The sequence below is a fragment of the Miscanthus floridulus genome, chromosome 16 (genome assembly GCF_019320115.1).
Source record: "Miscanthus floridulus cultivar M001 chromosome 16, ASM1932011v1, whole genome shotgun sequence".
Lineage (NCBI taxonomy): Eukaryota > Viridiplantae > Streptophyta > Magnoliopsida > Poales > Poaceae > Miscanthus > Miscanthus floridulus.
The window spans coordinates 32,707,994-32,734,072 of record NC_089595.1 but is presented as its reverse complement, the minus strand read 5'-3'; the positions used below and the strand labels follow the sequence as shown (position 1 = coordinate 32,734,072).

General features: G+C 49.0%; 2 protein-coding genes and 1 long non-coding RNA gene across 5 annotated transcripts; all 3 read left to right on the top strand.

Moving 5' to 3' along the window:
* Nucleotides 1-19,543, top strand: LOC136512162 (6-phosphofructo-2-kinase/fructose-2,6-bisphosphatase-like). Of its 3 annotated transcripts, none has more exons than XM_066506145.1 (23): nt 1-546; nt 652-715; nt 935-1,296; nt 1,702-1,920; nt 2,154-2,351; nt 2,967-3,059; nt 15,230-15,328; nt 15,432-15,458; nt 15,760-15,813; nt 16,458-16,511; nt 16,587-16,664; nt 16,889-16,980; nt 17,053-17,110; nt 17,211-17,285; nt 17,597-17,644; nt 17,814-17,911; nt 18,152-18,227; nt 18,319-18,381; nt 18,468-18,559; nt 18,759-18,827; nt 18,996-19,059; nt 19,147-19,212; nt 19,318-19,543. In XM_066506145.1, exons 1-23 carry the CDS (start codon nt 316-318, stop codon nt 19,393-19,395), a joined length of 2,358 nt encoding a protein of 785 aa, XP_066362242.1. In that variant the 5' UTR covers nt 1-315; the 3' UTR covers nt 19,396-19,543. The 3 variants fall into 3 exon arrangements, with proteins under 3 accessions (XP_066362242.1, XP_066362241.1, XP_066362243.1); XM_066506144.1 differs by having other exon boundaries at nt 16,880-16,980; XM_066506146.1 differs by having other exon boundaries at nt 3-546; nt 998-1,296.
* Nucleotides 19,544-19,725: 182 nt separating this feature from the next.
* Nucleotides 19,726-20,621, top strand: LOC136510544 (RING-H2 finger protein ATL63-like). Its single transcript, XM_066504956.1, has one exon. It carries the CDS (start codon nt 20,037-20,039, stop codon nt 20,619-20,621), a length of 585 nt encoding a protein of 194 aa, XP_066361053.1. The 5' UTR covers nt 19,726-20,036.
* A 1,467-nt stretch (nt 20,622-22,088) lies between these two features.
* LOC136514292 (uncharacterized) lies at nt 22,089-25,803 on the top strand. Its single transcript, XR_010773598.1, has 4 exons — nt 22,089-22,377; nt 23,081-23,187; nt 24,740-24,811; nt 25,471-25,803. It is a non-coding gene; the product is annotated as an uncharacterized lncRNA (long non-coding RNA).
* Nucleotides 25,804-26,079: the final 276 nt, after the last annotated feature.

Here is a 26,079-nt window from a genome sequence, read left to right as displayed (position 1 = left end):
AGCATGAAGCAGGCTGGGGTCAGGACGCCGCGCGCAGACGCGGCGGAGCCGCCGCCGCAGCAGCTCGGATGCCGGCGTTGGCAGGTCGGACGCCTCCCCTTATCCCCTCCGGCGGGCCCCGCACGCTCCGTCCCTTGCGGACTCCGAGACCTGCGGGTCACTCCCATCGCTCTCCCGGTTGCATTCGCCCCAATCCAAACGCCAACGGCCTCCCTCCATTAAACCAAAGACCTCCCCCTCCACCACCACCGCCCCGATTCCACTCCCACGTGCTGCTCCACTTGCGCCGCCACGTCACCCCTCTAGGCTGTGGCCATGGGGACGTCGGGGTCCAAGAGCATCGACGGCGTGGGCGCCGTTTTGGGCGTCGGCGGGGAGGGCGGCGCCGGCGGGGAGGGCGGCGAGGGCGGCGCCGCGGAGGCGTGGCACGGCGGGGCGCAGCTGTACGTGTCGCTCAAGATGGAGAACGCGGAGATCAGCGGCGACCTCGTCCCGCACGTCTACGGCTCCGAGCCCATCATCGGCACCTGGGACCCCTCCCGCGCCGTACGCACGCACTGCCTGCCACCCCACCCGATGCTTGTGCTCTTTGCTCCGCTTCTTGCGCTCGCGCCGCCGAAATGATCCCGTTGCTGCTGTTTGGTTTTGCAGCTGGCCATGGAGAGGGAGCTCGCGTCCATGTGGGAGCTCAGCTTCGTCGTGCCGCCGGACCATGGTACGCTGCCTCCTCCTTGCTGTCCTGTTCTGCTACTCAGTTAACTATGGCTTCAAATTGGCTGTTAGCGTTTGTTTCCTAGTAGCTGTTTCTTTACCTTTTTGTTTGACCTTTAACGATCTTCTTGTACTTATAACTTGGTCCTGGGTTTTGTTAAATATATAGTTGTTCTCTGTTACCTTTTTTTTTCTTCCCATTATCTCTCTGATCCACCTACAGAATTGAAATGTCAAGCTCTCATGAAAGCGTACATGGATTGTTCTGCTGTGGACTTGTCTGTAGAAACACTGGACTTCAAGTTCTTGCTGAAGCCCAAAGACGCCGAAACCCCCTGCATCATTGAGGAAGGGCCCACACGGCTCCTCACCGGAGGCATGCTCGAGGGCGATGTGAGGGTTGCGCTGTTCAAGCTCAATGGAGATGATGAGGTGCTCGAGTTCAGGGTGTTCAACAAGGCAGACCTTGTGTCACCGCTCGAACTTGCTGCGAGCTGGAGGGTGTACAAGGAGAATTTTCAGCCTTCCAAAGTCCGGGGGATCCCTGATATCAGTATCAATGTCGCGCCCACTAATGCAACTGAGGTAATTGCATTTGTGCTTGATACTGTATGCTTCCCTGTGGTGGATGCATATGGTTGCAAAGTTCCGTGTCTTCTTTGTGCAACATGTGTAACTGCCTTATCAATATCTTATTCTCTAAAGCAATACAATTAGAAGGGGATATCTGCTTGTCCAAATGGCAAGTCATTTGATAGCAAGAAAATCAGCAGGTTCTTTTTTGTTACTGTTTGGTTTTCGTCCTTACCGTTTGGCAACCTTCTTTATACTCTTTTTTCTATATCCTATACCTATAAAAAAATATCTCCTTACCATTTTCTCATCCTTTTCTACTCATTATTCGTACACTTATTGTTATAATTGCATGCTGACGCTGAGCTAATTTGTGTTGTGATTTCTCACAGGTTTCTGTTTCTTGTATTTCTACAGGAAGGATCAGCGGCTACTTTGGAACTTGACTTGGAACACTATGTTGTTCCGTCCCCGCCAACTGCACCACCAAATGGATATGCTGCAAACCTTGCTGCGACTCCAGCATCCATGATTCATACTGGGGCATTGTGGACAAATGATATCCTTCTAAGTGATGGGATTCAGAGTCCAAGTAGTGTTTCTGCAAAATTAGAAGATCGTAGTAACGACAAGAAGGTTGGCTGTTATCTGGAAAACTTGGTGTAAATGACAAATTCTAAGTTCTATACCTGAATTTTATACCATCATGGAATTAGTCCGGTCTTAGATGGTTATCATTTCATACAATGAACTATAATTGCTCTGACTTGCACATATGTGATACCTGCACTGCATGCTTTTTTAATTACTTATATTCTGTATCTCTGTAAATCAAAATGCTATTGAAAATTAATATGTTTCTTCTATAGAATATTGAGGCCTGGGCAACAGATTCTTCTAAGAATTCTGGACTCATTGAATCAAAATCAGTTGGCACCTTTACACCACTGCAAAAGCTAGATGGTCAAAAGGGGCTGTTCGTTGACAGGGGTGTTGGCTCTCCTATGCTTCCAAAATCAGCCAGTGCATGCTCCCTGGCATCTGGGTTTAGTTTTGGATCAGCAAAGGTCAGCATTTGTTTATCTCCTTTACTAATAGTAGGTAAAAAGAAGAGAGAGTTGATGGCTAGGTTCAGAAAGGTTTGAATTCAATTATCATTGTAGGATCATGATCAATTTGGAATCATCATAATCAATGTGTCTTCAACGGGGCTTGTCCTAGTGTAGCTGGAGTGTTATCATTCATTAGTGAGGAGTTGTTGTAGGGAATGGCTGTGCTTGAGGTATCTCACATGTCCTTACCATTGCGCCAGAAGAGGGTTAATATGCTAGGTCGAGGTCGTGTTCTTGTAATCACAGGCGCATGTGTTTTTGTCTTTTAAGAGTGAGTGGGTGTGTGTTGTATGGGTTTCTCCAAACCCCTTTTTTAGTTTTTTTCTTCTTTGGAATATAATGCTGCACAGCTCTCGTGTGTTCGTTAAAAAAAGGTAAAATGGATAGATAATAGTCATGAATCTGCATATGTTTAATGTTGTTGGACTAACAGAGATAGTATTTTGATATAAATCAACATGACTCTAGTTGAATTAATTAAATGGGCATTGATGATTGATGTGGTTTGAGAAAAAAAATCCAGAATGAAGTTTGTATTCTAATTTTTGACTATTGTTGACATTTCTACAGACAATGCCAGAAGCAGCAGGAGCTGTTGCAGCTGCAGCTGTAGCTGATCGTTTGCATGGGTCAAAGGAGGACCGGAAGCTGGCCATTGTTTTGGTAAATACTAGTTGAAATCGTGTGATATAATTTTAAACATTCTTCATCTCTTATGTGATTTGAGTGTTTCTTTGTGATCCTTTTGTCAACAAGATAAGCAAACTTTGCTTGTTACACTTTTGCTACCTACCATGTCCTTTTTAGTGTTTGGATGAATTTAAATAGACGGGTTTTTCTATGGAAAACTAAATTGAATTTTGAGTAATATTGTTGTCGGTACAGAAAGTGACCAACTAGTAAATATTTGTAGTTTTACTATACGTTGTGATCGGAGGTGGACTAGCACTCAATGACACGGGCTTTATACTGGTTCAGGCAACGTGCCCTACGTCCAGTGTGGGTAGGTCGGTGACTTTATTCCCGAGCCCAGGTGCTCGAAGTCTGTAGTGGGGTTACAAACGAGAGAAAGAGATGGGGTGTCCGGTCGGTCCGGTCGGAAGGGCCGAGATCGACAGGAGCTATGCTATGAACGAAGTGTCCAACCCTAAACTTGAACTTGAAGAGGTCGACTTGAGTGAACTGCCTATGCTTGGAGGGAGCACATCCCCTTTTATAGAAGAAGGGGATGTCTTTACAAATGAGAGGGAGAGAGAGTACGGACGTTTCTAAGCCTTGTTGCTCACGCCGACGGGGACGGGACAATGGTGGGTGCCCGCGATACTGTTGATGTCACTGCAGAATGTCAGTTACGTGTGGGAGGTTGAGCTGCTTTCTTCAAGACTGGAGGACGTCGGTACCTGCAAAAATGCTGTCTCGCTGACTGGAGGCATGGCTTTACCACGTTCACCTGGTACGGTGAATTCCGGCGTCCACAATACTGTTGATGCCCAGAGGCACATGGGGGGTCTTACCGTACGGGTGTTTTGACCGGCGCCTACAATACTGTAGAGGTAAACTTTGGCGCCTACAATACTGTTTGTGGCAGGGCGGTTGTAAAGTACTGTTCTGCAGGGTATGGTCCCTGGTGCCGTGGTTTGACTTGCGACCCCGTCTTGCCTTCCTTCGTACGCCTTCTGGTTCTTCCCGAGCGGGCGTCCCTGGTCGGATGGCCCCAGTCGATTCTGGCGCGCTAGTCGGAGAATAGCGATGGGCAGGGTTTTCTATGAACCCCGGTCGGAGACATGGGGTCGGAGTCGGAGGCGGTCCTTGGGTCAGGCTTTCCGAGCGGAGGCCGTGCGAAGGCGGCCAGGGCCTGACGCTAGCGCTCCGATCGGAGAGGCCGTTCGGAGCTGGCCTAAGCCTGAGCGAGTGCTCCGGTCTGTAAGATGGGCCGAAGGCGGCCAGGGCCCGAAGCGAGTGCTTCAGTCTGTTGAATTTAGACTCTCGGGCCGGTCCAGAAAAAAGAAGTCGTCCTCCTGGGCCGAGCCCTGGCATGGAAGCCGGTCCACGAGGGACCCCGGGTTTATGAACCCGACAGGAGCCCCCGGGCGATTTTGGGCAGAATCGTCCGGGGGATTTTCGTCTTGCCGGCGGGTGCGCGCGAGCGCACCCGCTGGTGTAGCCCCCGGGCAGTTCGGGCAGAACCGGCTGGGGGCTTTTTCTGCGTTGCTAGCAGGGGAGGTTTTTTGTTCGGCGGGTGCGCGCGAGCGCACCCGCGAGTGTAGCCCCCGGGTGGTTCGGGCAGAACCGTCTAGGGGGTGTTTTTAGCGGGCGTGTGTGCGTGTTTTTTGAGACGGATTTTTGTTTAATCACGGTGTCGTTGCGCACCGTGGGATCGGGTGAGTCGGAGTCGTGAACGGACCATGGTGTCGGTGCGCGCCGTGGATCAAGAGAGTTTTAGTTAGTGAAGCCATTACGCGAGTTTAAGAGTCGCGGTCCTAGGAGCCGTAGCCGGATGTCGCCGATCCTGTCGACGCGAGTTCGGGGTCGCGGTCCCAGGGTTTATTTGGAGCGTAGTGAAGCCGTCTGAAGCCGTTACGAAGACGTTGTTAGTTTAGTTAAAGATCAGACGAGGCGGTGCTCGCGGGTCCTGGCGTCGGTGCGCGCCGGGGACCGGGCGAGTCGTAGTCGTGGATCTGGTGAGTTCGAGGTCGCCGTCCTTGGCATTTTTCTTGAGCCCCCAAGCCCTGTCGGGCCTTCGTAGGGGTCGATGTGAGTTTATGTGCGTTTACCCCATCCTCGGTTTCTCACAACCAGAGGGGCTGAGTTTCGTCTCCTGTCCCGATCGCTCGGGCTCGAAAGACTAGCTCGGTGAGTTGTTAACGGGTGTGATCGAGTGGAATCCGGGTCCGTCGTTCATGACGGGGTCGGCATAGCCCTCTTGTGACATTTCACTACTCCTTTACCTGCAACCCGACAGATGCCTAGGTCGTTCTGGAGACCAACCTAGGTGGCCTTTCAGCCTTCCATCGATGGAGATTCTGTGGGCTTGGCGAGAGGTTCAGGATCGAACGAGAAGGTTGAGATGACCCAGTCCGCCAGACCGGGCGAGGGCCGCACAAGGCTCATCTGCGGTTTTCTCCCCTGGCTCTGTTTCGGTTGCTCATATCGAATGAGGCAACCGCCGCTTCGTGACGCAATCACGGAACGTTCTGATGCATTTCGCTGCATGTGCGATGCTGAGTTCCCGAACCCCCGGGCGGTTCATGCCCTAACTGTCCGGGGGGTTCAGGCGTATGGTATGAAATGCGCGTATGGATGTATGAAATGATTATAAAGAAATAGAGGGGATTTTACAGTGTTTACCTTTGATAGTTTTGAGTGACAGGGCTCGGAGAGCTTCAGTCGGAAATGTCCGACCAGGACTCGCGCTCGTTGTTTCGTGACGGAGTCGGCGTGGCCCACACGGGGCATCCCTTCGCTTCCTACCTGTGTCCCGGTGCTTACCCTGAGTGATTCGATCGACTCAGGAGGCCGGTTGATCTCTCTTGGTGGAGATCTTGCTATTGGATCTCTCCAGGTCTGGCCTTGACGACTGGAGTGATGGGGTTCAGATAGCTCCAGTCGACGTCTGACCGGGACCTGCGCTTGTCAATCGTGGGTTAGCCCTTGTGTGCACTGTTTGTATTAATGAACACATGCTCACCTTGGTGACCTGAGAGACGAGGTTCGGATAGCTTCAGTCGGAAAAGTCCGACCGGGACCTGTATCTCAGGTGTTTATTCTGAGTGAATCGATCGACTCAGAAGGCCGGTTGGTCTCTTGGCGGAGATTTCGTGTGGTGGTGCCTCCAGCCAGGGGCTCCATGTTCTTCTGCTGAGGACGCCCTGAAGGTATTTATTGCGTTCGCCGAAGTGGAAGGAGCGGAACCGAGCGGGTCCCTGGTGGTTGCATCCAGTTTCTTCTTTGGCCTCTAGGCGACGTCGTTGAGCGACCGCGGTAGTATTTGTAGCAGCAGAGAATGCAATAGTTTAGGTTTGTGGGTGAATCCTCGTGTGAATAGTTTTCTGTATTAACGAATACATCCGTGCTGTCCTTGTGACAGAACCACGATATTCGTTCCCTGTGTTTATCTTAGCAAAACTTTTGTTTTTTATTCTTTCTTTCTCGTACCTGCCCGTTTGTTCCGTAGGCTGCGACCTTGTGAGCCCGGGGCGTGGCCCGCGGGGCTCAGCTGTTTGTAACCGTAGGAAAAGGCGGGGTGCGTTTGGTTGGGAACAAGAACAGAGTTACGTAAGGAAAACACAGGGAATGGAATGTGCTTCTGTTTGGGGACACAGTTGCTTTATCGTGCGATAGTAAAAAAAGAGGTAATATTTTAATATTGTACATGGAGCCCCCGAGCGACCCGGGCTGAAAGTGTTTCGGGCAGGGGTGCTCTTACGGGAGCATGTTCTAACAAAAAAGTGGTTTAGACCAAATTTAGGGGAAAAAACAACGTAGCTGTTTAATGTTCCAAGTATTGTTGAGAAGGTTGTCGTTGTTGTCCTCCAGTCGGTAGGTGCCCGGTCGGAATACTTCGGTTACCGTATAGGGTCCTTTCCATGGTGGAGAGAGCTTGTGTTTTTCCTTCGTTGATTGGGCCCTCCGGAGTACGAGGTCGCCGATTTTGAGAATCCTTCCTCTGATCTTCCTTTTGTGGTACCTGCGGAGGGTTTGTTGGTAGCGAGCGGAGCGGATGACGGTTGCTTCACGGGCCTCTTCGAGTAGGTCGACTGCGTCTTGTTGGGCCTCCGCGGCTCGGTCGTGGTCGAAAGCCTTCACTTTTGGTGCGCCGTGGTCGAGGTCGGAGGGCAACACTATCTCGGCTCCGTAGGTCAGGAAGAAGGGTGTGAATCCCGTGGATCGGTTTGGGGTCGTTCGTAGGCTCCAGAGGATCGCTGGGACCTCCGTAACCCATCGCCCGGCGTATTTGTTGAGTCGGTTGAAGATGTGTGACTTAAGTCCTTGGAGGACCATGCCATTGGCGCGTTCGACCTGACCGTTAGTTCGTGGATGTCCGACCGAGGCCCAGTCGATCCTGATGCCATATCCATCGCTGAAGTTTAGGAACTTTTTTTCCGGTGAAGTTAGTCCCGTGGTCAGTGAAGATACAGTTGGGAACGCCGAATCGGTAGATGATGTCAAGGAAGAACTTGACTGCCTCTTCCGACCGGATGCTGGTGATGGGTTTGGCCTCTATCTACTTGGTGAATTTGTCGACCGCTACGAGTAGGTGAGTGAAACCGCCCGGGGCCTTTTTGAGGGGTCCTACCATGTCGAGGCCCCAGACCGCGAATGGCCCGGTGATAGGAATGGTTTGGAGTTCTTGTGCCGGCAAATGGGTTTGTCGGGCATAGAACTGGCATCCCTCACACCTGCGAATGACTTCCTCTGCATCTCGTAGTGCGGTGGGCCAGTAAAAACCTTGGCGGAAGGCTTTTTCGACCAGCGACCTTGGGGCTGCGTGATGCCCGCAAATGCCGGCATGAACCTCGAGGAGGAGATCCTTCCCTTGGCTAGTGAGGATACACTTCATGAGTACCCCTGATGGGCTCCGTTTGTAGAGCTCGTCACCAAGTGCGACGAAGGTTTTCGCGCGTCGAGCGATTCATCGGGCCTCCATCCTTTCGGGCGGGAGAACCTCTTCGAGGATGTAGGCGAGTAGCGGTACTCGCCAATCGGTTTGACCGGGCGCCAATACGGCGATGCTTGTGGGTGGTGTAGAGGTACTGGGGTCGGAGCCCCCGGGCGCTGGTTCGGCGTCGGGGTGCGTCCAGGTTGGATCTTCCAAGATGCGAGCGGACGGCTCGTGGATGTCGTTGATGAAGACCCCGCTTGGGGACGGATCCCGCCTGGCGGTCAGTTTTGCGAGGAAATCGGCGGCATCGTTGTCCCTTCGAGGTATGTGATGTAGTTCGATCCCCTGGAATTTGTCCTCGAGCTTGCGCACCTCTTGGCAGTATGCCGTCATGAGGGGCTTTTGCAGGAGGACTCCTTCATGACCTGATCAACGCCATGGACGTAGAGTCGCGTAGCGCCGAGCTCGATGGCGATGCGGAGTCCATTGATAAGGGCCTCGTATTCCGCGGCGTTGTTTGAAGCTGAGAAGTGGAGGCGGATGGCGTAACGGAGCCTACTCCCATCCGGGGAAATCAGAACCACTCCAGCTCCCGAGCCGAGCGCCATTACGGACCCGTCGAAGTACATTGTCCCGTATTCGTGGGTAACGTCCGGAATTGGTAGCTGGACCTCCATCCATTCGGCGACAAAGTCCGCGAGAGCCTGAGACTTAATAGCGGTGCGGGGGGTATATCTGATGTCGTGGCCCATGAGTTCAAGAGCCCACTTGGAGATTCGTCCCGCGGCGTCGCGGTTGTGGACGATGTCTCCGAGTGGGTATGAAGTGACGACCGTGACTTCGTGGTCGGTGAAGTAGTGTAGGAGCTTCCTGGTTATCATTAGTATGGCGTATAGGAGTTTCTGCACCTAGGGGTACCAGACCTTGGGGTCGGTAAGCACTTCTCCGACGAAGTATACGGGTCGCTGCACTTTGAGCTGGTGTCCCGGTTCCTCCCTCTCTACGATCAGGGTGGCGCTCACCACATGGTTACTTGCCGCGACGTAAAGGAGCGACGAGGATTGGGGCCGACGTTAGGGACGTTTTGAGGCTTTTGAGAGCCTGCTGGGCTTCCTCAGTCCAGACGAAGGCGTATGTCCTTTTGAGGAGCTTGTAGAGCGGCATCCCCCGTTCGCCGAGCCGGGAGATGAAGCGGCTTAGGGCAGCCATGCAACCGGTGAGCCTCTACACGCCCTTGACGTTGCGTATGGGGCCCATGTTGGAGATGGCCATGATCTTTTCGGGGTTGGCTTCGATGCCGCTCTCGGATACGATGTATCCAAGCAGTTTTCCCTTTGGAACCCTGAAAACACATTTTTCGGAATTTAGCTTGATGTTGAACCTTCGGAGGTTTGCGAACGTCGCGACCAAGTTTGCGATTAGGTCGCAAGCTTGAGCCGTTTTGACCACTATGTCATCAACATAGACGGCGATCGTTGGTTTTGGCCGCTCGGCCTGATCGGGCTGGTCGAGCGTGTCGATTTGGTCGGCGAAGCATTGCTGCATTCACCTTTGGTAGGTGGCGCCAGCGTTCTTCAGGCCGAAAGGCATGGTCACGTAGCAGTACGAACCATACGGCGTGATGAACAAGGTTGCGAGCTGATAGGACTCTTTCATCGCGATCTGGTGATAGCCTGAGTAGGGCATCCAGAAAGGAGAGGATTTTGCAACCCGAGGTGGAGTCAACTATCTAGTCTATGCATGGTAATGGGAAATGATCCTTCGGGCACGCTTTGTTAAGTCCAGTATAATCGACGCACATTCTCCACTTCTCGGTCTTCTTTCTGATCAGGACGGGATTGGCGAGTCAGTCGGAATGGAAGACCTCCCTGATGAACCCGGCTGTCAGGAGTTTGGCGATTTCCTCGCCTATGGCCCTGCGCCTTTCGTCGTCGAAGCGACGCAGGCGTTGTTTGGCGGGCTTAGAGCTCGGGGCAAGGCGTAGTGCGTGCTCGGCGACTTCTCGGGGTATCCCCGGCATGTCAGACGGCTGCCATGCGAAGACATCGCGATTATCGCGCAGGAAGTCAACGAGCTCGCATTCCTATTTGGCCGGGAGCTAGGTCCCGATCCGAACTGTCTTGGTTGGGTTGGTGGGGTCGATTCCCACCGTCTTGGTTTCTTCGAGCGGGCGGAAGGCCGACGAGGAAGTTGGTTGGTTGCAGTCCGGGGCTGTCGGAGCCGACGACTCCCCAAGCTGCGGGAGTTCGGACGAGTTGACGACCGCAGTGGCGAGCTCGTAGTGTTCGCGGTCGCACGTAAAGGCGTGCGAGAACGCGCTGCTCACAGTGATGACGCTGTTTGGTCCCGGCATCTTCAGCTTGAGATAGGTGTAGTTGGGGATTGCCATGAATCTCGCGTAGCATGGCCGCCCCAAGATAGTGTGGTAGGACCCTGGAAAGTCCACCACCTCGAAGGTGAGGACCTCCGAGCGGAAGTTGGCTCGGCTGCCGAACGTGACGGGCAGATCGATCTGCCCGAGCGGGTATGCCTGCGCTCCCAGGATTACCCCGTGGAAGGGGGAGCCCGCCGGGCGGAGTTCCGATCGGGGGATGCGCATGGCATCGAGGGTGTCGATGTACAGGATGTTGAGGCCGCTGCCGCCGTCCATCAGCACCTTCGTAGCCGCTTCTTGCGGACGATGGGGGGGTCGACGACGAGCGGATAGCGTCCTGGTCTTGCGACGTGGGAGGGATGGTCCCTCTGATCGTAGGTGATCGGTGACTCAGACCAGCTGAGGAAGGAGGGGATGGCCGACTCGACGGCGCATGCCTCTCGATAGCGAACCTTATGCTGTCGCTTGGTCTAGATAGCGTCGGATCCACCAAAGATCATGATACATTCGTCAGCGTCGGGGAAGTCGTTCGCGTCTTTGCCTGCCGTACCTCCCTTCTTGGGTGCTGCCTCTTTGCCGTCTCCCTCCTTTGGCCCGCCGGCCTGTCGGAGGAAACGTTTGAGGAGCTTACACTCCTTGTAGAGGTGTTTGACAGGGTAGGCGTGGTTGGGGCATGGACCGTCCATGAGCTTGTTGAAGTGGTCAGGCAATCCCTGATGGGGCTGCTTGACTGTGCGATCGGTCGCGGCGACCAGCGGGGCGCTGTCCGACCGACGCCGATCCTTTTTATTTTTCTTGCCCCTCTGCGTGGAGGGGCCCTCGTCCGGGTCTGTGCGTTTGGCTTTGACCTTGTCCCGGCCTCCGCTCCAGACCGCTCCAACCGCCTCTTCGCCGGAGTTGTGGTTGGTGGCTACATCAAGCAGGTCGCGGGTGGTACGGGGTTTCAAGCAGTCAAGCTTGTGGATAAGGGACTCGCAGTTCGTCTCGGAGAGGAACGCGCTGATGACGTCTACGTCGACGACGTCAGGGAGGGAGTAGCATCGTTGGGAGAACCTACGGATGTAATCCCGCAGGGACTCGCTGGGCTCTTGCTGACAGCTCTTGAGGTCCCAGGAGTTCCCTGGTCGGACGTACGTCCCCTGGAAATTTCCGACGAAGACCCTCTTGAGGTCCGTCCAGTCGCGGATGTTGTCGTGCGGAAGGAATTCGAGCCACGTCCGGACATGTTCCCCCACGCAAATGGGAAGATATTGAATGATGAAGAAGTCATCATCTACTCCTCCGGCCCGACAGGCGAGCCGGAAGTCTTCGAGCCAAATGCCTGGGTTTGTGTCCCCAGTGTATTTGGTGACGTTGGTGGGCGGCCGGAAACGCTACGGGAACGATGCTTTCTGGATGCGCCGGCTGAAGGCCCGAGGCCCTGGGCCCTTGGGGCTAGGGCTCCGGCCGTCCGGCCGGCGACTGCGCCTGGGGCGCGTTTCGCCGGTTCCCTCGATGGTTTGGCCGGGATTCGTGGCACCTGCCACTATATGGTGGATATCGTTATTACGTTGGGACCGATGCCGGTCGCTAATGGCGCTACGGGCGTCCTGGTGCGGATCGGGCCGCTCGTGTCCCGATGGTAGGTGCGGAGCAGGCGCCCGGTCGGACCGTGGCGTGACTACCGCACTCCGAGCCGGTGCCGGCTGCTGTAGCGGCGAGCGAATGGAGCGATCGGTCTGGTGCGTCCCCGTTCCCCTGGTGGGGAGAGAGGGCGTGCGTCGGAGTCGTGACGCGGAGCTTTCCGCCTGTTGGACGGCGGTGGCTTCTACTAAAACCCAGAGGTTCCGGTAGACTGCCCGCTCCTGAGGGTCGACGGGCTCGGGAACACCACGTAGAAGCATCGCTGCAGCAGCGATATTCTGGCCAACCCGGACGAATTGTGGGACATCGTTTCCCTCGTTCACGATGTCGCGTTGGACCTGACGGGTGCGGCCCCGGGTGCCACCCGCCAGGCCACGTGCGTGGGGCGCGATGCGCTGGGCCGACTGAGCCGGCGCAGGCGGCGGCTGGTTCTGCCGCCGTTGTCGCAATTCCTCGGCGTGCGCTTGCGCAGATGCGAGGGCCTCCGCACGTGGGTCCGGAGGGGTGTGAGTCTGTGCAGATTCCACAACGACCGGCGGCTGTCCCGGAGCGTCCGCCATGGCGCACTCCCGGGACGGACAGTGGCATGGTGCCACGGCGCCGATGCTGGAATCGTCGCTCACGCCCTCACCATCCAAGGGTTCGTGGGAAGCGGCAGGAGCGCGGCCTGCCATTCCCACGAATTCGGACGTGAGGGGAAAAGGCGCCAGCACCCTTCGAAGTCCCCGGGTGTATGTATCCGCGGAGGACGCGAGGCCGTAGGTGAACCGATCGCGCGGTGTTTGCGGTGTGGACGACACAGTCTCTCCGGGTGCTCGATTGGGGACGGTAAATGAAGAGTAAGTAACAGTACGCGCATTACTTACAGCGGGGTTTGAGCAGAGAGTTTGCTCGGAAAGAAGCGCAGATGCCGCGCCGTCGATGTCGCGCGTCCCGGAGTCGATGGAGGGCGCTCCTTCGACGGGTGCTGGAACGTGCGCCTCCTCGCGGAGGTGGAGTATGCCGAGCCGGTCGGCGACGAAGTCCAGGCTTCCGAAGCGGAAGCCTGGGAAGGCTCGAAGACGGGTGGAACCCGCATCCCGGCGGGCGAGAGTGCGGGAAATTCCATCGAGCCAAAGCGAATCGTATCGCTCGAGCCCGCCACAGCGGGGGTGGCGAAGAAATGGGCCATCCGATTACCAAAAAAGTGTTGAACGTACAGCGTCTTTCCCACGGACGGCGTCAACTGTCGGTACAGAAAGTGACCAACTAGTAAATATTTGTAGTTTTGCTGTACGTTGTGATCGGAGGTGGCCTAGCACTCAATGACACGGGATTTATACTGGTTTAGGCAACGCGCCCTACGTCCAGTGTGGGTAGGTCGGTGACTTTATTCCCGAGCCCAGGTGCTCGAAGTCTGTAGTGGGGTTACAAACGAGAGAGAGATGGGGTGTTCGGTCGGTCCGGTCGGAAGGGCCGAGATCGACAGGAGCTATGCTATGAACGAAGTGTCCAACCCTAAACTTGAACTTGAAGAGGTCGACTTGAGTGAACTGTCTGTGCTTGGAGGGAGCACATCCCCTTTTATAGAAGAAGGGATGGTTTTACAAATGAGAGGGAGAGAGTACGGACGTTTCTAAGCCTTGTTGCCCACGCCGACGGGGACGGGACAATGGTGGGTGCCCGCGATACTGTTGATGTCACTGCAGAATGTCAGTTACATGTGGGAGGTTGAGCTGCTTTCTTCAAGACTGGAGGACGTCGGTACCTGTGTCTCGCTGACTGGAGGCATGGCTTTACCACGTTCACCTGGTACGGTGAATTCCGGCCCCCACAATACTGTTGATGCCCAGAGACACATGGGGGGTCTTACCGTACGGGTGTTTTGATCGACGCCTACAATACTGTAGAGGTAAACGTTAGCGCCTACAATACTGTTTGTGGCAGGGCGGTTGTAAAGTACTGTTCCGCAGGGTATGGTCCCTGGTGCCGTGGTTTGACTTGCGAGCCCCGTCTTGCCTTCCTTCGTACGCCTTCTGGTTCTTCCCGAGCGGGCGTCCCCGGTCGGATGGCCCCAGTCGGTTCTGGCGCGCCAGTCGGAGAATAGCAATGGGCAGGGTTTTCTATGAACCCTGGTCGGAGACACGGGGTGGGAGTCGGAGGCGGTACTTGGGTCAGGCTTTCCGAGCGGAGGCCGTGCGAAGGCGGCCGGGGCCTGACGCTAGCACTCCGATCGGAGAGGCCGTTCGGAGCTGGCCTGAGCCTGAGCGAGTGCTCCGGTCTGTAAGATGGGCCGAAGGCGGCCAGGGCCCGAAGCGAGTGCTTCGGTCTGTCGAATTTAGACTCTCGGGCCGGTCCAGAAGAAAAGAAGTCGTCCTCCTAGGCCGAGCCCTGGCGTGGAAGCCGGTCCACGAGGGACCCCGGGTTTATGAACCCGACAATTGTACTGGTGGTGGGTCAACAGATAAGTGTCGTGGAATTGCATATGTTGCGTTGGATTTGCGGTCATACAAGAAGGGATCGAGTTCGGAACGATGATATACGTGATAGATTAGGGGTAGCACCAATTGAAGAAAAGCTTGTCCAACACAGGTTGAGATGGTTTGGACATGTCCAACAGAGACCTCCAGAGGCACCAGTGTGTAGTGGAATCATAAGTAAGGATAGTAACGTGAAGAGAGGCAGAGGAAGACCGAAGTTGACTTGGGTAGAGGCAATAAAATGAAACTTGAAAGGATGGAATATACCCAAAGACTTAGCCTTAGATAGGAGTGCTTGGAAAACAACTATTCACGTGCCTGAACCTTGATTGCTTCTACTGGGTTTCAACTCTAGCCTACCCCAACTTGTTTGGGACTTAAAGGCTTTGTTGTTGTTGTTGTATTGTACTGGTGGTGGGTGTCTGTGAACAGGACCATCAATACGCTTTGCATTTTGTATTTCACACTGCTAGGTAAAGGATTGAAGCATTGCTCGTTTAAGTATATAAGTGAACAAAACAAATAATTAGGAATCTTATGTGATGTAATGTAATACATTTTAACAGAGTATTAAAGAAAGTAAGAATCTAAATCTCCTAAGTTTCAATCCCGAATCAGCACTTGCCAGCCCTCTTGAGAAAGTACATTTTTCTTGCTGCTGAGCTGAGCATAAAATGGTCAAATGCTTATCTGCTTGAACATGTTCCTAAATTTTTCTTCGGTGCTTGTTTCCAAAAGTTTGATCTCCATCTGAAAATATTTACTCCCTTATCAGGTTGGCCTACCAGCTCGTGGTAAAACCTTCACTGCGGTTAAGCTTACAAGGTACCTTCGTTGGTTGGGTCATGAAACTAGACATTTCAATGTTGGGAAGGTAACCATATTCTTACTCCGATTAACTGCCTTGCATAGTTAATATGTTTAGTTTTCTTACTTGCAAAATTAACTGAGCTTTCTTTTGTTGAATGTGTGTGCAGTATCGCCGTCTGAAGCATGCAAATCAGGTGAGAACTACAATTGTTGTAGTTCTGTTAGTGGAAAACTTGCAATCTATGCGTTGTTAAGTGTTATCATGTCAAGTTTCCTGTTTCTTAGGTAGGATACTAGAAACCTAATAATAAGTGTATAAAATCATTCTTGGAATGCATTTTAAAGGGATAAGTTTAGCATGCATGCATGTATTGTACTTGCACATCCTGTTGGATTCTTCAATACCATTATCTGAGCCTATGCCAGTAAAACTAATATCCTGTTCTAGAGCGATGTAACATTTTTTTTTTTTTTTTTGCATTTTTATTGGCTCAGCCTGCAGATTTTTTCCGTGATGATAATCCTGAAGGTATTGAGGCACGTAATGAGGTTAGCACACCTTATTGACTATCATGCATTTATTACTAAGTATTTCAAAATTGTGTTCCTACCATTCAAAATAGGTGTCATCATAGGCCATCTTCTGATTCACCAGTACATGCTCTTATACATTTTCAAGAAAAAAGCCTTGCGATCTTTTCACTGCTCTCATTTTAAAAGTACATTGGTAATCATAACTGCCTACCTTACTAAAGGTATCAGGCCCTATCTGGAACACACAAAGTTTTCAGACTCCTTTAATTGAACCGTAGTGTTGTGAAATTTCTCAAAACCTTATGGGTCCTAAACTGGATATTGTAGGGTTACCCTGGTAAATTTAAGCACAAATCAATGGAGCAAAAGTTTATTAATGGCTTCTATAAAAATTTGTAGTGTTTAAATGCCTCAAAATTGTGATTTGTAGTCAGTGCAATATGTCCCCTGCATCTTTTTCAATATGGTTACACTTCACCATTAGCTATAATTATGGGACTTAGGCTTTGCCCATAGATTCTCTTCATGAAGGTTCTACCAAGGACAGGATGTCAAGTTAGCACCCTAGATTTTCAGAAGTCTAATGGGATTTTGTGACAACCAACCCTTAAAAGTAGAATATTGAAACTTAACTGTATCTTCTGGCGTACTGTTACCAGGTGGCTGCTTTAGCAATGGAGGACATGATAGATTGGATGCATGGTGGAGGTCAGGTAAGTTGGTGGTGCATAGCCTGCATGAAATAATGAAATGTTGCACTCAATCTGACCAGATCAACTTGTCTCTAGGTTGGTATATTTGATGCAACAAACAGCACAAGAAAGCGAAGATATATGCTAATGAAAATGGCTGAAGGTAACTGTAAGGTAATTGATAGCATTCGTATTTACATTGGGTATGATTCTTTTATATTTGCATATTTAAGCATCTTCAACTAAAATTATTTCACATCTATGGAAGTCAGCACTGAGCAGAATACACTGCGGTACTGGAAGTTTATCTAATAATTTAACCATGTGCCTTGGTGCATTTTGTACATTTGCGTTTATAATCTTGACCTTCTCATAATGATTGAAGTCAGTTTCTGCAGATTATATTTCTGGAGACAATATGCACTGATCCAAACATAATCGAAAGAAACATACGGCTGAAGATCCAACAAAGTCCAGACTATGCTGATCAGTGAGTTTCCCAACATTGACCCTTTATTTGATAGAAGTAAATTGCTGCCTGAATCGTGTGGAAATGTTGCAGGCCAGATTATGAAGCTGGACTGGAGGACTTCAAGGAACGTTTGATCAATTATGAAAAGGTTTCAACTATTTATGCTCGGATGAAGTGCTACATGCTAAGTAAAATTATTTAGTTCTTTGAACTATTTAGTCTTGAATCAATTAGCATTCCTTTTGCAGGTCTACGAGCCAGTAGGGGAAGGTTCTTACATCAAAATGATTGACATGGTAAAGGGGCAAGATGGTCAGTTACAGGTAAGCTCTTCCATACCTTTGCATATTCTACAGCACATGAATCTACATTAGGAACTTTTACATGCCTATGTGGCAGAAGGATCAATGGCATGTGTACAAGTTTTTGTGTAAATGTGTAATCGAATACCTCTGGAAATACTTTAATATGAATATGATGTTGTGCAAAATAGCCCATATTTAGACAAGTTATTTACACATAACATGGCAATAATATTTGCTATGATATGCTTTCAGTTTTTGAATCTTGAGATTCTATGTTTTGTTTAGTGTTTCTTCATTTGAAAGTTATACTTTTCTGACCTTGTACCCAGGTAAATAATATCAGCGGTTATCTCCCTGGGAGGATTGTCTTCTTCTTGGTATGTATTTCTAGACTCATACTATAAATAGCTGCTCGCACTTTCTATGTAAGCGTAATATCTGCATGTTCTAACAGATGCACATATTTTAAATGTCTGCTTCAAGTTTATTTCCACGAGTGTATTCAAACCAATTGGTGACACATCTTGTTGCATTATGCTACTGCAGGTGAACTCTCATCTTACACCACGGCCTATTTTGCTTACCAGGCATGGTGAGAGTTTACATAATGTTAGAGGAAGAGTCGGTGGTGATACAGTTCTAAGGTTTGTTTTCCCTAAGTTTTAATCTAACACCTTCAGATGATACCTTCTGCACTTAGTATGTCATTTTGAGTTCTGTGAGTAAAATATTAAAATTCTTGGTAATTTTTTTCATTTTATATATGTTTAGTTATTGCACCGGTAAACAAAGTACCATGTAAATATGTCGATCTTATTGGAATTATATTTCTGTATTGATTGAGCTAATAAATTCCTCTTTAACTGCCTGTTTATGGTGTGCAGTGAAACTGGAGAACTTTATGCAAAGAAACTAGCCAACTTTATAGAAAAGCGGCTCAAATATGAGAAAACAGCAACTGTAAGTAATTTCCCATGATTTAATGATGGATCTAACCAGCATAACATGGGCTGAATGAGTGGTTTTAATTTTTAACTATCCAATTATTTAGATATGGACCAGTACCCTTCAGAGAACAATTTTGACAGCAAGTCCAATTGTTGAATTTCCCAAGGTATTTGGTTAGACGATTTAGAAGTCTTCTTAAAGAACTCTTGCTAAGTAAGTACACCAAGATTGTTCGACTTGTGTTGTTTGTAGATACAATGGCGTGCTCTTGATGAGATCAATTCTGGAGTTTGTGATGGGATGACTTATGAAGAGATAAAGAAAAATATGCCTGAGGAATTTGAGTACGTATAATAATTTTTTGATTGGCACCATGTGCTTGGGATATCCGTACTTACCATTCATATGATGTGTCAGACCAATGTATTATTTCCATGCTGTACAAATTAAGCAAAAACAGAAATGAAATTAACAGTATTCTTTTTGGCACAGTACTGAATATTTGGATCTCAAAAGACAATTGTGAATGCTTGTTTCAACCAGGTCACGCAAGAAGGACAAGCTAAGATATCGCTACCCCCGTGGAGAATCTTACCTCGATGTGATACAGAGGTCAAAACTATAGTTTCTACTTTCTAATTATACAGACAAAAATCTCCATAGTTTTGTTTCCTAAAAAAACTCGTACTGGATTACTTGGTTTCTCTCTATGTCAAACCATGCCAGATTTCAGTTCCCATGTAACTATACCCTAACAGCTGATGTCATAATAACCCTCAGGTTGGAACCCGTCATCATCGAACTAGAACGCCAGCGTGCACCAGTGGTTGTCATATCTCACCAGGTAAATTGTTATAGCTGATGGATTATTAGAAAGTTGGAGTGCGGATGGCAGAAATACTGAGCTTTGAACTATTTGTCCCATTGTTAGGCTGTACTACGAGCACTGTATGCATATTTCGCGGACAGGCCTTTGAGAGAAGTTCCAGAGATAGAGGTGATTCATTTGACCTTCCTCTTCTTGATCAATGTTATATTGTAACAGATGTACTAGAAGCATGCAATATGTCTGAACTAATGGCAATTGTTCTTATGTATGTAGATGCCACTACACACCATAATCGAGATACAAATGGGCGTTCTCGGTGTTGAAGAGAAGAGGTACAAACTCATGGACTGAAATACATAAAGGCAGCAGGTTGGCTGTTTCGTGTAGTCATACAGCAAGTACAGATAACACAAGCTTTTTCGTATCTCTCTCCACACGGTGTGAAACCTACTACAGTGTATTTTTTTTCTGTGAAAAAACATATTGATCATTGTAAATAAAGAAAAAAAAACATACTCCTAATACGGAACTGTAAAAATGGCATGCTTACTGCAACGAATAAGGAATACGGACAGTGGCTCAAATTAACAATTCCAAGGCTTATTCAGAAATATTCCATTACCAGTGAAATTGGTTGATCCTGTGGCTGATGGGACCAATGAATCGTAGTGCTTTTGCCTTACTAGTAGACTTGTACAGGACCTGCCAAACTATGAACTGTCATGTCCTCCTGTGGCCATGCGAGGACACAAGGCCGGCCGTTTTCATGCTCCAGAAACTCTGCTGAAATGATGGCATGGCACTCGACAGGGTGCCAAACTTTCCTCGATTCCATGCGGCATCCATGAACGCCCTCACGTTGTCCCTGTCTGCCTGCAAAATATATAGCTCAGTCGCCGCTTGGTCCGTCCGATCACCAGACCGGCGTCATGTGTACGTGATTGAAGCCGGAGGGAGAGACTGCACCGTGCGCCGTCTGCCCTGCACTGGCCATGTCGCTGGCTCGTTACGACGCCAATGTCCTGCTGGCCGCGGTGACCGCGCTCTCGGCGGCGGTCGCCTTCGTCGCGGCGCTCCACCTCTACGCGCGGTGCCTCCTGCAGCGGCGCGTCGCCCTCGCAGAAGGGCAAGGCAGCCCCCACGTGGTCGTGCTGCAGCGGCAGCGCCCGCCGGACGGCTACGTGGTCGAGGTCGTCGAAGGCGCCGGCGTGGGCGGCCAGCAGGCCGCCGGGCTGGACGCCAAGGCGCTGTGCGCGCTGCCGGTGTTCACGTGGGAGTCGTCCGAGCAGGGGAAGGAGGCCGCCGAGCTGCACGGGCAGCAGTGCGCGGTGTGCCTCGGGGAGATGGAGGACGGCGAGCTGGGCAGGCTGCTCCCGGCATGCCACCACGTGTTCCACGTCGAGTGCATCGACACGTGGCTCGGGGTGAGCTCGACCTGCCCGGTGTGCCGGATGGCGGCTGCGGTGGCCGCCGGCGTGGACCACGGCGGCGAGGTAGAGCCCATAGCTATTGAGTGCTGGCCCGTTCGGTTGGCTGAAATTGGCTTGGCTGAAATTGGCTTAAAAAAAACAAGCTAAAGCTGAATTATTGTGAGAGAAAAACACCGTTCTAGCTAAAAAAAGAAGTCGAATAAGCCGGCTTTTAAGGTAAGCCGAACGGGAGCAGTATATATAGTGTATAAAGGGAGGTTAGATAAATATATATATATATATATATATATATAGGGAGAGGCTATTCAGTAGCCGGCTACAAAATAAGTTATTCTGTAGCCACCTCTATTTACTATAATTTTATATACTAATTTACCATAATATAAATACATATTTACGATAGTTGGGTTACTATAACACATGGGGATATTTACCATAACGTTATATTAAACCACTTAGTAAGGAGTTACTATAATCTCGTAAAATAACATAGTAATTATCGTAACTCAAAGTGGCTACAGAATAAGTTATTCTGTAGCCAGCTACAGGATAGTTGTTCTATATATATATATATATATATATATATATATATATATATATATATATATATATATATATATATATATATATATATACACACACACACACACATACCTAATAATAAATTGATAAAATTTCCGGTCATTTTCTTTTGTCCACCTCCCTCTATTGTGATTTGAAATCGTATTGGATCGTGCGTGTGACCCAAACTCAAAGAGGTAAAATTTGTCTCCCTTGCTTTTTTGCCCGTGCCAAAAAAGAAAATTACCATCTACGAATTCACTCCCGAGCGCGACGCCGCTGAAGGTTTCGATCCCCCGTTATTCACGTCGGCACCTCGCTTTGACGATCCTCCTCAGTGATGGACGTGGACCCATGCATAGATGGATCACGCAGGTTTCTGAGTCAATCCCGTCTTGCACCGTAGACTGCAACGGTTTCTACTTCTCCACCGCACGACACGGCGTTTCTTCTGTAGGCAGCAGCACCGCCACAGGCGTTTCTGCTTCAACAGGCTTCAGGCGCGAGGCTTATAAGCCGTAATTTTTCAGTCAACGAACATTATTTTTCTCTCATAACAAATCCGTCAACAGAACTTTCAGCCATGATTTATCAGCCAAATGAAACGGCCTGACAGCCAAGCACGGTCAACGCCTCGGTGGTGACGGGGTGCCCCGTGCGGCCGTGGCCACTAGCTGGCCGTGCTGCCCGGGTCATGCCGCTGTGTCAAGTGTAGTCAGGAAGGCTCAAGACTGCCTGACGACAGTTTGCTGGCGGGTTTAGAGATTATATAAGCCTTCTTGATATTTAAAAAAAACTTGCGTACTTAATTAATTATCAGTAATTTTTTTTGTTTTGTGTATCAGGAAAAGAGCAACAAGAAAATAATGTGGCTCGTATAGTTCAATCAAACGGACCTAATCAGAGCAGCGCTCGATGAGCTCTGTGTCGACGGATGGAGCTGTTGTCCACGTCCGCCATGGTGAGAATGCATCTTATTGATCCAGTTTTTTTTTTTTTTCCTTACAAATGTTGTTGCATGCGTATGGGTCGGAGACCACTGGAGCCTGAGCCTCCATCGTAGGCTCGTTCGTTCGAGATGTGGCAACGACCTGGCTGCCTGCACCAAGGCCATCGTCGTCGACCTCGCCCCTGCGCCCTCGCCCTCGCCCTCGCCCTCGCCGTCGCCGGCTGCTCCACTCCCCGCCTCGGCGCGCGGCATCTCCGCAGCGGAGGCGGATCGGCGTCACTGCGCCGTCGCCGTCGACAACGCCCTCGACCTCGACGGGGACGCGTCCAACTTCACCGCCTTCCTCCAGGCCTCACCGGAGTCGTTCGCGGTCGTCGAGTTCTTCGCCCACTGGTCGGCCCCTTGTCTCTGACTTCATTGGTTCATTTTTTTATTACCTTTTGGTTCCAATCGATCTCCGCCTTAGTCTCCGAGTCGCCAAATGGGTGCAAAATTTTCTGTGCTGTATGCTACGATTGTTTGCTAGGCCTATTGGTTCAATCCGATTAACGTGCTGCTGTCGTGGTTGGTACACTGAGATGTGCAAGTGCAAATATGAAGTCAACAGGACTTTTACTGCAGAACTTTAAAGGTTAGAGAGATGTACTCTAATGAACTCACATACAATTACTTGGAGAAAAAAATAATTTGGACTGCAGTGCCGTGTTCTCAGCTTGAGAGAGCAAAAAGGGATAGTCAATGCAATATGGACTCTGTTTTCCTTTGCATACCAGTTCAAATTTAGATGAAAAATGCAACATTCAGTTACCCTTTGCATACTTAATTGTTCTGAAAATAAACTATGCAAGTGCATCAATGCTATTTGTTTCTACTTTCATGGCATCATAAACCACAAGTTTTTCTGGTGCAATTAGTACCTTAGTATTCATACTTAAACTGAATTCACATGCTGTCATATAACTCATGTTAGTAAGCGCAGAACATGAACTCTGAATCGTGTGTTTCATTTGACAACCTGAACTTTGCCAAATGGGTGAATCATTCCTATGCAACCTATATTCTCAAGACTGAAACTAAATTCAAATGTGCGATGCAGGAGTCGCTGCTGGCAGAGGTGCACACGGCGCTGCTGGAGCCAACGCTCAGGATCCACTTCGTAAGAGACGGGATGAGCCGGCGCGTTTCAACTGTAGTCAACACGGTGTAATTAAAACGGCCTCCGACAGTCCCATCTAATTTGGCCTCTGCTTCTCAATGCCTGATGCTTGACTTGTGCCTGCTCTAGAATATCGTGGATGCCTAATAAACTGAACCACGCGCTGCATATCAAAATCCAGTTGGATTTAGAATTTTTAGTGCACATCTATCTGAATGAATATCAATATTGTTTTTTGGTTTATAATTTTTAGTGCACTGGAACTCTAAGATACAATTCTAGAGCAAATTCAGGAGCCCTCTTTTGCTTCTTCTTAATCTAAATCAAAATCCAGTTGGATTTAGAATTTTTAGTGCACATCTATCTGAATGAATATGAATATTATTTTTTTTGTTTAGAATTTTTGGTGCACTGGTTTTAGACTTAGTAGAACTAAGACTGAGTATATGAGATGTGACTTCGGCACTACTACTCGGGAGGAGGAAGATGTTAGTTTGGAAGGTCAAGTAGTGCCTAGGAAGGATACCTTTCGATATTTAGGATCAATGCTACAGAGGGACGGGGATATTGATGAAGATGTTAGCCATAAAATCAAAGCAGGGTGGATGAAGTGGCGGCAAGCGTCTGGTGTCCTATGTGACAAAAGGGTACCACAGAAGCTAAAAGGCAAGTTTTATAGGACGACGATTAGACCTGCTATGTTGTATGGTGCAGAATGTTGGCCTACGAAAAGACGACATATTCAACAGCTAAGTGTCGCGGAAATGCGTATGTTGCGTTGGATTTGCGGTCATACAAGAAGGGATCGAGTTCGGAACGATGATATACGTGAGAGATTAGGGGTAGCGCCAATTGAAGAAAAGCTTGTCCAACACCGGTTGAGATGGTTTGGACATGTGCAACGGAGACCTCCAGATGCACCGGTGCGTAGTGGAATCCTAAGTCAGGACAGTAACGTGAAGAGAGGCAGAGGAAGACCGAAGTTGACTTGGGTAGAGGCAATAAAAGGAGACTTGAAAGGATGGAATATACCCAAAGACTTAGCCTTAGATAGGAGTGCTTGGAAGACAGCTATTCACGTGCCTGAACCTTGATTGCTTCTGTTGGGTTTCAACTCTAGCCTACCCCAACTTGTTTGGGACTTAAAGGCTTTGTTGTTGTTGTTGTTGTTGTTGTGAGAATTTTTGGTGCACTGCAGTAGAACTCTAAGATACAATTCATGCACAATTAGAAACAGGTAACAAAATTCCATCCCTAAGAACAGATGGTACAGATTTGCATTAATTTTAGTAGTTTCAAAAAAATTAGTTTCAGGGTTGCAACATGAGAAGCTACAGAGTTTCTGAGTTTCACAGTACTTTAGCACCATGAGTAGCTCCCTAATGTAAAGGAATTACCAGCTAATCACTGCATTTTCAATCATTTTACCTTTTAATATATTTGTCGGCATGACTTAAAAGGTGTATGTATTTGTCCATTGGCCAGCCAAGGCCTAGCATCTGAAATTTCTGAACTTGAATCTTCATTGGATTGTTAGATGTTTATGAACCAATGTGCTAATATAATGTGTGTTTCGTTCTGTTCTGCTGTTGTACAAAGGTGAATGCCAAGAAGGTTATTTTAAGTGAGAAGAACAGCTGCAGTGAAGTCATTTAGATTCTGTGTGCTCAGGTCTAATGTGAAGCAACCCTTCTCACTTTTCAATTTATTTTTCTGTTCCCCTACCTGTTTGCCTCAGAGAACCATCTAGCACTGATATGTAGTCTGCTACTGTAGTAAATATGCAATCCTGAATAGCAAGCCTCAACCTGCTAACTGTTTAGTACAGAGCCTACTGCTAATTGCAGAAAACATAACCTGGAAGCAATGAACTGTAGCAATTGAAAAATAACACAAGAACATACTGCTACTCGATGAAAACTCTAAACCAGAAAATCATGGTTACTCGGAGCTGGAAAAAGTACATAGCCTACTAGAAGGAAATGCATAGGATGCAACCAATCTTCTTTTTTACCACTTCTTCCTTGCAACAGCACTTTCAGGTTTGCTCCCTATGAGCAATTCCTGGTTAACTTGCACTTGGAACCACCACATAATTTCAGACAAAATGCTATATTTTCTGATAGGTCGAGTGTTTCAAATTCAAATTGGTTCCAAACTTCCGTTCTTTCTACCAAGTTGGTTGTGATTTTCAAAAGCCAATCCAACTTGGTTTCAAAAGGAAGGAAGAAAATCACAACAAACTACTGACGAAGCTCTTATAATTGTTACTTCGGTTTCTTTATTCTCTGTGGTTAGGTTTTTCTTGATACGTGTCCTCTCTCTTGTAGGTGCTCAATAGCAAATTGCTGAAGCCTAAGATAGGAACACTAAACGGGACATCAGGAAAGAGCTCAAGACTCTTGCAAAAGTGGAGAGAAAATAACAGCAGCTTACAGTAACTGATGTACTGAAAAACGCAGATGCTGTGCTGACAGGTGACAACATTGACTGGTGCGCCTCCGGAAAAGCTAAACGGAATTACATTTGATTCAATTCAATGAAGCTGCTCAGGCACTTGAGCTGGCATGCTGGATAGCCTTGTTGAAAGTAAGAATAAGATTGCACAATTCAAAGTTTGTGATGAGCTAAGGGTGTAATTTGAATCTGTTGACAGCATCACAAATATTGCCCGTTGGGTAAATCTGCAACGGGCAATTATTATAAAAATGCAATTATTATAATCTTTTTTGGCAAGATGCTAATTAATAACGGCCAGCCGTGCATTATTTAGCCCATAACAAGCTCGCTGCTCCTAGATTTTTTTCTCACGTTATCACTTTCCACATCACCCAATAAGCTCGCTGCTCCTAAATTTGCTAGATATTATTTAGCCCACATCCCAAAATATTGCAAATTTGATATGTTCACCCAAGCAAGACAAAATCAAATATAAATTG

Bases quoted from the DNA above. Each gene is read 5' to 3' on its own strand.
- LOC136512162 (XM_066506144.1), top strand. From the start codon at position 316: ATGGGGACGTCGGGGTCCAAGAGCATCGACGGCGTGGGCGCCGTTTTG. The intron at 3,060-15,229 runs GTAAATACTAGT...CTCCCTTATCAG, and splicing joins GGAAGCTGGCCATTGTTTTG to GTTGGCCTACCAGCTCGTGG. The intron at 16,665-16,879 runs GTAATTGATAGC...GATTGAAGTCAG, and splicing joins TGGCTGAAGGTAACTGTAAG to TTTCTGCAGATTATATTTCT.
- LOC136510544 (XM_066504956.1), top strand. From the start codon at position 20,037: ATGTCGCTGGCTCGTTACGACGCCAATGTCCTGCTGGCCGCGGTGACC.